At 42.1% G+C, this 12,795-nt stretch overlaps 1 protein-coding gene across 1 annotated transcript in view; it reads left to right on the forward strand.

The window, feature by feature from the left end:
• The window catches only part of LOC113505650 (putative U5 small nuclear ribonucleoprotein 200 kDa helicase), a 43,597-nt gene that overhangs the window by 8,858 nt on the left and 21,944 nt on the right, over positions 1–12,795 (forward strand). Inside the window, exons 13-26 of the mRNA XM_026888452.1 lie at positions 171–307; positions 483–589; positions 1,220–1,337; positions 2,494–2,591; positions 3,311–3,473; positions 4,000–4,177; positions 5,333–5,494; positions 6,073–6,208; positions 7,760–7,991; positions 8,739–8,916; positions 9,549–9,655; positions 10,531–10,755; positions 11,511–11,692; positions 12,472–12,652. Coding sequence (XP_026744253.1) covers positions 171–307; positions 483–589; positions 1,220–1,337; positions 2,494–2,591; positions 3,311–3,473; positions 4,000–4,177; positions 5,333–5,494; positions 6,073–6,208; positions 7,760–7,991; positions 8,739–8,916; positions 9,549–9,655; positions 10,531–10,755; positions 11,511–11,692; positions 12,472–12,652 — 2,204 coding nt within the window. The remainder of the gene's footprint in view (positions 1–170; positions 308–482; positions 590–1,219; positions 1,338–2,493; positions 2,592–3,310; positions 3,474–3,999; positions 4,178–5,332; positions 5,495–6,072; positions 6,209–7,759; positions 7,992–8,738; positions 8,917–9,548; positions 9,656–10,530; positions 10,756–11,510; positions 11,693–12,471; positions 12,653–12,795) is intronic.

Raw genomic sequence — 12,795 nt, forward strand, 5'->3', positions numbered from 1 at the left:
AAAAACCCTGTCTGTATAACTTAATATGTTTTTTTCTATCAAAATCTGAGAGTTCTCTCAGATTCCACTGCAAGGCAAAGACCTCTCCCAGTTTTTCTTCCAGATCTCTCAATTTTTTACAAGGTTACCCACTAAATATACAAAGTCATCACCTTACTATTCACCTGCAGGTGGCGAGAGATCCTTCACGAACCTGGTCCGTCTGATCATCATCGACGAGGTCCACCTTCTCCACGACGAGCGAGGGCCAGTTCTTGAGGCTCTGGTCGCCAGGACGCTGAGGACAGTCGAGCAGACGCAGGAAGAGGTGAGGATATGGAGACGAGAATATGTATTACTATTAAGACAAATGAAATTTATTTATGACATTTGGAGTTATAGCCTAGTGGTCCGACGTATGTTGTTTATATATATATATATATATATATATATACACATATATATATATATATTGACGATATGTATGTATCTATGTTCAACAGGTTCGTCTTGTCGGTCTGTCGGCCACACTACCCAACTACACGGACGTGGCCGCCTTCCTCCGAGTCCGCCCCGAACACGGCCTGTTCTACTTCGATAACTCATTCAGGTCAGTTCATATATTTAAAAACTAGCTGTTGCCCACGACTTCGTCCGCGTGGTTAGAAGATATAAGTTAGGAATTTTTGAACGGGAGCCCTCGAAGACGAGATAATTTTCCCTGTTTTTTTCCACAATAATTGGATATTCAATAAGGGGCGGAACACTCACGGTCAATACAATGGATTTCCAATTATTGTGTTGACAAACTCTTAATAGAATAATAAAAGTTTCAAATTTAATCCTTTTGCCATTAATTCGTCGGCCATTATAAATAGCCGACCGCCGTGGCGACTTCCGTGGTCGAGTGGCGTACGCACCGGTTTCAAGGTGTCGCTATCTCTGAGGTCCGGGGTTCGATCCCCGGTCGGGCCACTGTAAAAATTCACATTTCTACATTGTCTCGGGTCTGGGTGTTTGTGGTACCTTCGTTGTATCTGAATTCCATAACACAAGTGCTTTAGCAACTTACTTTGGGTTCAGAACAATGTATGTCATGTTGTCCGCATTTATTTATTTTATTAAATAGCAGAATTTGGGCCCGTGTTATTATTAAGAACAACTCTTAAAATCGTCCACGAAAGATTTTAACGCTTACTTCTTGCTGTTGCAATGATGCTCATGAATCATTCTTCTCCAGGCCCGTAGCCCTGGAACAGCAGTACATCGGTGTGACGGAGAAGAAGGCTCTGAAGCGTTTCCAGGTCATGAACGACATCGTCTACGAGAAGACGATGGAACACGCCGGCAGGAACCAGGTCAGATAGTTATAGTAATAATACTAGCTGTTGTCCCCGGGCTCGCCCGCTAAAGTGATCCCATGGGATTAATTAAAATAGGGATGAAATAGATTTATAATATCTAAAAGCCCAAGTTTTTAAATGTCACTCCATTCAAATGTTATTAAAATCGGTCCAGCCGTTTTTATAGTTGTTATCTGCATTGTCATCGGGTTTGAAGTTACCCTGAGAATTTCAGCCTGCTAGCTTATCGGGAAGTGCCTCAAAATTGAGTTGCAAAAATCCAACCGGAACGACAAACAAGGAAAGTGAGTGTATAAAAACGTGGGAGAAACTATCCTATGTGTTAATCTTTATTTTAAGAATACTAGGTGTTGCCCGCGGGCCCGCCAGCTACTAGACAAAAATTATCCCATAGGATCATAAAATCGGGATAGAGGCTGTCCTTTGTGTTAATACTGGTTATAAACTGTGCTTATGTTGGTAGGGTCTGCCTCAAAAATCCTAATATCCTACTTTTTTTTTATCTAGCCCACTGTGTCCCACTGGTGGGCAAAGGCCTCCCCCAAATCCTTCCACGATTCTCTATTCTGGGCCTCACTATCCCACAAATATTATAAATTCGAAAGTTTGTGTGTGTGGATGTTTGCTACTCTCAAAGATAATAAAAAAACAACTCCCGTAGGTAATCCTTGTGTCGCGTGGGGTTTCACAAACATTCAAGTCACATGCACAAAGACACCTAGACGAAACTTGGTACACAGAAAGTTTATAACCAAGATAAACACACATGATAATTTTATCCTGTTTAAATTTTCCCGTAAGATCATACTGGCTGGCAAAAGCTACTTGAAGCAATAAAATAAAAACTGTGTATTAATGTTTCAAGAAAACCTACCTAACCTACTTACAACATTATTTTTTTGTTATATCTTCTAATATATAAAATTCCCGTGTCACGATGTTACTTACCGTACTCCTCCGAAACGACTTTACAGATTTTTAGCAAGTTTTAAATGCGTATTCAGTAGCTCTGAATCGGCTAACATGTATTTTTCATACCCCTAAGTGATAAGGGTTGATCACACAATTTTTTTTTTGTTATTTTTTTATAATGTGGCATTAAAAAAATACATACTATAACTATCACGTAAAATATGTTCAATTGCCCTAGATCCTGGTATTCGTACACTCCCGGAAGGAGACCGGCAAAACAGCGCGAGCGATCAGAGATATGTGTCTGGAAAAGGATACCCTCGGACAGTTCTTGAGGTAAGTTCATTTGTGCAGTGGTTAGTGACCTTGACCGCTATACCGGTGGTCGTGGGTTCCATGTCTACTCAGGACCAATGTTTGTGTGATGAGCAAGATTATTTATTGTGTCTGGGGAGGGTACCCTAGGACAGTTCTTGAGTTAAGTTCATTTGTATAGTGGTGACCTTGACTGCTATACCGGAGGTCGTGGGTTCGATTCCCACTCAGGACAAATGTTTGTGTGATTAGCGAGATCATTTGTTCTGAGTCTGGGTGTAATTTATCTATATTATGTGTGTATTTAGAAATATATAAGTATGTTTATCAGTTGTCTAGTACTCATAACACAAGCTCTGCTTAGTTTGAGACTAGACAGCGCTGTGTGAAATCTGTGGAATATTAATATAATATTATGTTATACTAAAGTCATAACTTATTTCATCATCAAATTCCCAATAACCTTGAATAATTCGCTTGATAATTCCATACTTTTCTATTCCTGACTACCTATTTTTAATAATTTCTTGTTAAATGATGTAACGGTTTACTCACGCGTATTTATCGAGGTAGTCCGACTAGTTTCGGACCCAACCGGAGTCCTTAATCATGAGCTGACGCGGTGGTGGACGAGCGGGAGAGGACATTCCCGGTAAAAACGTGTGAGTAAACCGTTGCATCGTTTAATAATGAATCAGTCTCACGATAGTTCATATTAAAATAATTTCTTATCCCACCAGGGAAGGTTCAGCCAGTATGGAGGTACTACGCACGGAGGCCGAACAGGTCAAGAACCCGGAACTCCGCGAGCTGCTGCCGTACGGGTTCGCGATCCACCACGCCGGCATGAGCAGGGTCGACAGGACTCTCGTCGAGGACCTGTTCGCTGATAGACATATACAGGTAGACTGAAATATTGTTTGTCTATGCCCAGGCATTTGTGTTTAACGACGGGACTCGTATTTTATAAATGTGTCAAAGTAAGTGTGTGTATATTTGTGTGTGTGTGTGTGCGTGAGATTGTCACATGTTCACGCTGATTTCGAATTCCACGGAATTTGATATGTACCTACTTAGCCGACACCACTTATATCCACTTTTATCGTGGATAATTCTTTTGCAGCTATAACCGACATACATACAAGGCAATGATGTATAAATACTTTAAACTTTAAAGTACCGTCCATACCTTAACTGGACTCCGGTTAAGTCCGAAACTAGTCTCGCAGTTCAGATAGTAAACTGTTGCATCATTTAATAATTAATCATCCTAACAAAAGTTAATATAAAATACTATTAGAATGTTTTCCTTTAACTTATATGTACTATTCTATAAATACTTAAATATATAAATCCCCATTTCTCCTTCCACTCCTACTCTTTTTCAATACACAAGTATCCTAATGACGGTCTTACTTCCTCCACCCAGGTGCTAGTGTCGACGGCGACCCTGGCGTGGGGAGTGAACCTGCCCGCCCACACGGTCATAGTGAAGGGCACGCAGGTGTACTCCCCGGAGAAGGGACGCTGGAGCGAGCTGGGCGCCCTCGACGTACTGCAGATGCTGGGCCGGGCTGGGCGGCCGCAGTACGACACCAAGGGAGAGGGTAAGCGGCTGGCCGGATTGACTAAGAACTTCTCTGACCATTGAGTCTCTAAAAGACAGGAGCTCGTGGCTAAGCTATAACCGCATAAGTGAAACGAACACAGGTTAAGCTATGCTTGACGCGGTTGGTCCGTAGATGGGTGACCATCTTTGTTTAATGTTCATCCGTGTTTCGGAAGGCACGTTAAATTGTGGGTCCCGGCTGTTGTTCCTACATCTTTGACAGTCGTTACAGGTAGTCAGCCTTGAAAATTCTGACAACCAGTCTAACCAAAGGGTGTCGTGTTGCCCAGGTAACTGGGTTGAGGAGGTCAGATAGGCAATCGCTCCTTGTAAAACACTGGTACTTAGCTGAAACCGGTTACACTGGTAGCCGACCCCCAAAATAGTTGGAATAGGCTAGGCCGATGATGAGTCTCTAAAAGACGCACTATAATTCTTGTGTCACGGGTTTCACAAACATTCAAGTCACATGCACATAGACACCCAGACTCTGGACAAGCATTCGTGGATCACACAAACTTATTCTATGCGAGGATTGAAAACGGGACACATCGCTATGGGTTTGGCGTGTCACTCGGCTGTGAATTTGTTTTAAATCTGAGTGCTTGCCTTGAGTCTGAGTGACTTTGTGCGTGTGACCTGAATGTTTGTGAAACCCTCCGCGGTACAAGGACCAATTCCTCACGCGTGAGTCGTTAAATAAATACTCGTTCCAAAGAATGAACAAGGATACGAAGACACGTATTCTATTTATGCACCCATCTTAATTCCCAATGCTATCAAAGGCGACTCCCGCAGTGAGGAACTTAATGCTTGTATCGCGGAGGGTTTCACAAACATTCAAGTCACATACACAGACATCCAACATATGGGTATTTAAGTTGGAAAGAGTAAATTAAACTCACGTATTTAGGTTAGCGGAGTGGTTGAGGTCACCACGCGAGACCCACTGAGTGCGATGTGTCGCGGATTCGATCTCTGCGTAGGATAAGCAATTGTGTGATCCACGAATGCTTGTCCTGAGTCTGGGTGTAAAACCCCCACGATACAAGAATCAAATACCTTTCTATCTATACCCTTTGCTATCTATGTATACTTACATACCCACCCACCTAAATTCCAAGAACTACCATTGCCAATTCCACTTCACCAGGTATCCTGATCACCAACCACTCGGAGCTCCAGTACTACCTGTCGCTCCTCAACCAGCAGCTCCCCATCGAGTCGCAGCTGGTCAGCAAGCTGCCGGACATGCTGAACGCTGAGATCGTGCTGGGTTCCGTTCAGAGTGTCCGCGATGCTGTCACTTGGTTGGGTGAGTGCACCCTGTACATTATAGTAGACTTAAGTAGACACCAGTTACCCGCCCCAGCTTCGCACGGGTTAAATACTAATAATATTATATACTTAAAAATTCTTTAATTTGATGAGGAGTTGTTGGACAAAAACAACTTCGAAAAAAGCGTTGTTATTAAAAAGTTGCTACTGAAAATATGGTTACTGTGAGTCAACTTGACTTTTTTTTGTGTTATTATGTAAAATTTTGTGGAACAATATTTTGATGTCCTTCGCTAAATTGTCAATACATTTGAAACCTCTAAAATTTCCTATGATGTTCTGTTGAGCTCACTAGGGTTTACCTACCGGGGCAGCGGGATTGTCCGAAAGGTTTACCGTGGCCCCGGTACGCGAATGTCACAGGAAGGAACATGGGTGGGTTTTAGTCAGTAGAAGTCTGACACTCCCTTCTATTATATATTTTAATCGACATTACATAAGGACTGTTAGTATGGAGTGACAAGTGTGACCAAGGAAGCATTAACATGTTAAGTAGTCAGTGCCATTAACCACTAGATCAACAGGCCAGTCAATGTTGTAATCCATTACCCGCAGGCTACACCTACCTGTACATCAGAATGCTGCGTCAACCAGCCTTGTACGGCATCACACAGGAGAAGTTCCAAGAAGACAACCTGCTGGAACTGCACAGAGCTGATCTCGTGCACACAGCTGCCAGTCTACTCGACAAGTGAGTTGATAAGATAGTGTTAAAGATAATATACCCCTTTTATTAACCCATATAACATACTATCATCTTTAGCAGAGTTGCAAAGAGTGAGGTTTAGTAATTCCATATCCCATTTTCCCATCACCGACTTTATTTGAAAACTAGCTGTTGCCCGCGACTTCGTCCCCGTGGGTAGAAGATATTAGTTATGATTTATACCTGCCCTGTTTTTTTCACATTTTCCATTGTATCTTCGCTCCTATTAGTCGCAGCGTGATGGTTTATAGCCTAAAGCCTTCCTCGATAAATGGTCTATTCAACACAAAAAGAATTTTTCAAATCGAACCAGTGGTTCCCGAGATTAGCGCGTTCAAACAAACAAACAAACAAACTCTTCAGCTTTATATATTAGTATAGATATAACATAATATCATCTTTAGCAGAGTTGCAAAGAGTGAGGTTTAGTTATTCCATATCCCATTTTCCCATCACCGACTTTATTTGAAAATGAAAAAATAATAATGAATGAAAAAATTGTTTTTTTTACTGTGGCGGTGGCTGGTCGGTCTGCTGACCTTGGCCGAGTAGTTGACAGTTTAAGTTCATAGTGGCTTAGGTACCACCACACACTTATTTTGATATATTTTTTAATAATTATATTGTAAATGGAATGACAGCGTGCTGCTGGGGAGTTTGTTGCGCCGTTTCTTCTCTCACAGCAAAAGCACTTAGGAAGCGGTGACGGGTGGGCAAAACTGGGTGCTGTCCAATGTAATTTGACCTTCAAAAAGTGCTACTTAGTAGCCTAATTTGAATAAATGACTTTTGATTTGATTTGAAAAACTTTTAAAACATTAAAATTCTAAACACTAATAATCTGAACGTCATTCTTCATTGAGTCACGTCACAAACTAGAGAAAGTCGTTTAAGAGTACATCGACAAACAATATCTTATATTCGCTAGCTGCCTATCAGACAGGACAGGACCCCAATTCCGCTAATTACAATGGCCGATGAATGAATGGAAATAGGATTAAAATGACACTATTCGTAATCTCCTAAGCAAATTTCCAACACTTTAATTTGAAATTTCGCCCGACGCGGCACATTCACGGTCAATACTATGAATTTAATATACATGTAGGTACATAAATACTTAGACCTTTGTTTAGTCCTAGCTACCGCATTAGGTTAAGTAACCTGTAATGGTAGATTAGTGTGATAATTAAATAAATAAATAAATAAAATTTCCAATCATATTGTGTTGGCAAAATGATAAGGAGAATAGGGAAAGTGACAAATTTAATCAATATCTCATTAATTAATCGGTCTACTGTCTGATATATTATTTTAAGAGTGAAAATGAATTATTATTAAATGATGTAACGGTTTACTCACGCGTATTTATCGGGGTAGCCCGACTAGTTTCGGACCCAACCGGAGTCCTTAATCATGAGCAGACGCGGCGGGATAATACATAAATACGCGTGAGTAAACCGTTACATCATTTAATAATGAATCATTCTCACGACAGTTACTATCAGAAAATGAATTAATGCAATTCGTTAACAGGGCGGGCCTGATACGATACGAACGCAAATCGGGCCACTTCCAACCGACCGAGGTGGGTCGCATCGCCTCCCACTTCTACTGCACGTACGAGACGATGCAGTGCTACAACCAGCTGCTGAAGCCGACCCTCGGCGAGATCGAGCTGTTCCGGGTGTTCTCGCTCAGCGGCGAGTTCAAACACGTGGCCGTGCGCGAGGAGGAGAAGCTGGAGCTGTGCAAGCTGATGGAGAGGGTGAGTCAGTGGGCGAGGCGTGGCATTAGATGGGTGACCACTAGGTTCAGCGGCACTCGTCGAGGTCAGGTTTTGGATGGGTGCCCACAAGGTTAAGCGTCACTTGTCGAGGTTAGGTTCTGGATGGGTGACCAGTGTGACCACTAGGTTCAGCAACACTTGTCGAGGTTAGGTTTTGGATGGGTGTCCGCTAGGTTAAGCAGCACTTGTAGAGGTCAGGTTTGGGATGGGTGACCACTAGGTTAAACAACACTAGCCGAGGTTAGGTTTTGGATGGTGACCTCCAAGTTAAGCAGCACTGGTCGAGATCAGATTTTGAATGGGTGACCACTAGGTTAAGCAACCCTAGCCGATTTTAGGTTTTGGGTAGGTGATCACTAGGTTTAGCAGCACTTGTTGAGGATAGGTTTTGGATGCGTGCTCATAACAGTTCAAACCCATGGCTGACCGCTAGGAAAAGCTGGAGCTGTGTTAATGTAGAGGGTAAGTTAGGACAAGAGGCTTGCCAATGGATGGGTGACCATGGTACGTAATGTAGATCTTGACCCAGATTAGATCTTAGAAGGGTGATCGTCGGAGCGTAGCATCTTGCTCCTAATCCTAGATGACTTCGCCAACTTAAGAATAACCGGATAAGTCGCAAAACCGTAATTCTCTCTTTTCAACATCTTCGTCAAGTATTCGCGATGACTAATACCATAATAAAAACTAGTCAAATGTTTAACTAACCACCTCCGTCCATCCCAGGTACCGATCCCCATAAAGGAGAGCATAGAAGAACCCTCGGCGAAGATCAACGTCCTCCTGCAGGCGTACATATCGCAGCTGAAGCTGGAGGGCTTCGCGCTCATGGCGGACATGGTGTACGTGACGCAGTCCGCCTGCAGGCTGCTGCGGGCCATCTACGAGATCGTGCTGCATCGAGGTGAGTGGAGGGACATTGAGAGGCAATAAGAGTGAGAGAGACAGAGATAAGGTGACATTGAAATAGAGATAGATACATAAGAATACACATAGATACACTGGCCGGATTCAGACAGATAGAAACAGAAAGGGAGATACAGACAGAGAGATACAGACAGAGAGATACAGACAGACAGACACAGAAAGGGCGACACAGACAGACAGACACAGACAGACACAGACAGACAGACACGGAAAGGCAGACACAGAAATGGAGATACAGACTGACAGGCAGACACAGACACAGACAAAGATAGAGGGAAACAGACAAAGACAGACTGATAAACACAAACAAGACAGAGAGATAGGCAAAGATACAGACAAACAGACACAGATAGTAGTGTACGTATTAAAGGCGCACACTGAAATATGTATTGACAGTCGGTACAGGTAGTCAGAAGATAGAAAGTCTGACAACTAATCTAACTAAGGGGTATCGTGTTGCCCAGGTAACTGGGTTGAGGAGGTCAGATAGGCAGTCGCTCCTTGTAAAACACTGGTACTTAGCTGGATCCGGTTAGACTGGAAACCGACCCCAACATAGTTGAGAAAAGCCTAGGCCGATGATGACTTAAATATATTTTTTGTCCACAGGCTGGGCCCAACTGGTGGACAAAACTCTGGCTCTGTGCAAGATGGTTGACCGCAGGATGTGGCAGTCGATGTCTCCGCTCCGACAGTTCAGGAAGATGCCGGAGGAGGTGAGTGTTAACTATTTAGGCACAGCACATACACACATTCTTAGGTAATATCTTCTTCTTCTTCTATCTTCTAATATATAAAATTCCCGTGTCACGATGTTGGTTACCGTACTCCTCCGAAACGGTTGGAGCGATTTTTATGAAATTTTGTTTACATATTGGGTAGGTCTGAGAATAGAACTACATCTATTTTTCATACCCCTAAGTGTTAAGGGTTGCTCACACTAAAAAAAATATTTTATTTTTTGGACCAAATTGTTTGTTTTTTTTTTTTTATAATGTTGCATTAAAAATACATACAACTAGAAAAAAAAAATCGGCAAAACAACGTTTGCTGGGTCAGCTAGTTTTAATATATATGCCAATTGCGGGTAAACACTCAAGAGACGCCAGTTTGTTTCTAACACAAACAAATAATTATTTGAATAAAAAAGTAAGATAATAAAGAAAAATAATTTATTTATTTATAGTTAAATTATACAAGGTTAGGTCAGAGGTTAAGTTACGCTTGACAAGGTCGATCCGTAGACGGGTGACCATAGACATCAGTGTTTCGGAAGACACGTTAATTCGTGGGTCTCGGGATTCTCTTCCCTGCTTCAATTTATTTATGTTTTTGCCTAACAGAGGCCGTTTTCGTGCGAAAGAGTTTCGCTGTTGAGATTTATTCTCATTCATATTTACGATAGATTTTCACGTTGAAATGATCAGATCAATTTTAATGAAACTTAGTGGTACGTAGCTAAATCATTGGACTAAGACATGTTATTATTTTTTAATTAATTTTTGCTATGTTACTTTTCGCCCTCACGTGTTTAAAATAATTTGTCTTTAAGAATAAATAGACCAATCTAAAAACTTTTATTTCCCAACAGGTTATAAAGAAACTCGAAAAGAAGAACTTCCCCTGGGAGAAGCTGTACGAACTGGGCCCGAACGAGATTGGCGAGCTGGTCCGGGCCCCGAAACTGGGCAAGATGATACACAAGTACGTGCACCAGTTCCCCAAGCTCGAGCTGGCGACGCACATCCAGCCGATCACCAGGTCCACGCTCCGGGTCGAGCTGACCATCACGCCCGACTTCCACTGGGATGAGAAGGTGGGTTCAGGGCCTGTAGGGTCAAAGGAAGATTTGACTGCACGGATAGCCGAGTGGTTGAGGTCATCACGCCAAACCCACTGTGCGCGACGTGTCGCGGGTTCGATCTCCGCGTAGGACAAGCATTTTTGTGACCCCACGAATGCTGGTCCTTAGTTTGGGTGTCTTTGTGCATGTGACTTGTTTGTTTGTGAAACCCCCCGCAACACATGGATTAAATCCCTTAGTGCGGGAGTCGTTTTTTAAACAGAAAAAAAAAATAGATGTCTAAAAAAAGGTTTTTATGATAACCGATTTATGATAAATGAGCTGGGTATATGAGGTCCTAACCAGGGAGTCGTGGAAGGACTTGGGCCTTTGCTCAGCTGTGGGATACAGTGAGCTAGATTTGATAAATGTGATAACTAAAGTTAGTCTTTTTGGACAAAAGAAAGAAAAGAAAAACAAGGCTATTATTATTTTGCTATTGCTAGACGGATTCGTGACATAGAGGGTTCCGTACTACTATGCTAAAGATTAACAACTTTATTGGGTGATAAATAAATTTGATGGTAAAATATATAGATATTAACTTATGTTTTTTATATCTAGGTATCACGGTTCATGACAATGTCTTGTTGTAAGACGAACAGACAAACAGACGGACAGCAGAGCTTAAGTGACAGGGATCAATTATGAGCCTTTGAGTATTCAACCTTAGAACGAAATAATTCATCGTGGAGTTTCTTTTTCTATATCTCCATTGACCTCCACAGATCCACGGGCAATCGGAAGCCTTCTGGATCCTGGTCGAGGATGTGGACTCGGAGGTGGTCCTCCACCACGAGTACTTCCTCCTCAAGGAGAAGTACTGCAAGGACGAGCACCACGTGAAGCTGTTCGTGCCTGTGTTCGAGCCGCTGCCGCCGCAGTACTTCCTCAGGGTCGTGTCTGATAGGTGAGTGGATGGTGGATAGACAGACAGACAGACAGATCGCTGGTATTTATTTAGGTCGCTAATAAAGGTAACACAGGACCGCTCACGATAACCACGTTTTTAAATTTCACTCCATTCAAATTTTATCAAAGACAGTCTAGCCGTTTTTGTAGTAGTAAATTACATTGTCATCGGGTTAGAAGCTATCCTGAAAATTTCAGCCTGCTAGCTTATCGGGAAGCGCCTCAAAATTGAGTTGCAAAAATCCAACCGGAACGACAAACAAACAAGAAAGTGAGTGTATAAAAACGTGGGAAAATTAAAAACCTTTAAGATAAGCTAGCTGGAACTAGCTAGCTATGGAGTGCCATTCAAAATCGTTGGTATTTAGATTTTTTAAATCTATTATTTTTACTACTCCCTCATCCTCATCTATACTATGGCCAACGAGATAAAAAGCGGACCGTTACTGAGTTACATTGCGATAGCGAGGGATTATTATCCCTGTCCTTATCACTCGTACACGCAGTTATGGCGTCAGTTGGTCGATGACAGTTGTCGTTATGTGTTTCATGGTACAAGAAAGCAGTCAGTACGACAGTGGTCAACATTTGGTCCGCCATGTTGTGAACAAGTTCATTCCTTCATTTTTGTCAAAATTCGAACTTTATAATAGTTTATTCAAATAAAAATGTCATGAGTCCCTGAAAGTTTGTTTACATTTTTTTCTCGTCTCGTTGGCCTAACTATATAATTATATCACCTATAATATATAATTATATATTCAAACCGCCCCACAGATGGATAGCAGCAGAGACCCAGCTGCCGGTTTCCTTCCGTCACCTCATACTCCCCGAGAAGAACCTCCCGCCTACGGAACTGTTGGACCTGCAGCCCCTGCCTATATCCGCCCTGCGGAACCCTAAATACGAAGAGCTATATAACGAGACCTTCCCGCAGTTCAATCCTGTACAGACTCAGGTATGTTGTTGGTATTATGTTAAGGGCTGTCAAAAAACCTATACTAATATATAAAGCTGAAGAGTTTGTTTGTTTGTTTGTTTGAACGCGCTAATCCGAAAAACTACTGGTTCAAATTGAAAAATTATTTTTGTGTTCAATAG

Source organism: Trichoplusia ni, chromosome 26, assembly GCF_003590095.1.
Source record: "Trichoplusia ni isolate ovarian cell line Hi5 chromosome 26, tn1, whole genome shotgun sequence".
Classification (NCBI taxonomy): domain Eukaryota; kingdom Metazoa; phylum Arthropoda; class Insecta; order Lepidoptera; family Noctuidae; genus Trichoplusia; species Trichoplusia ni.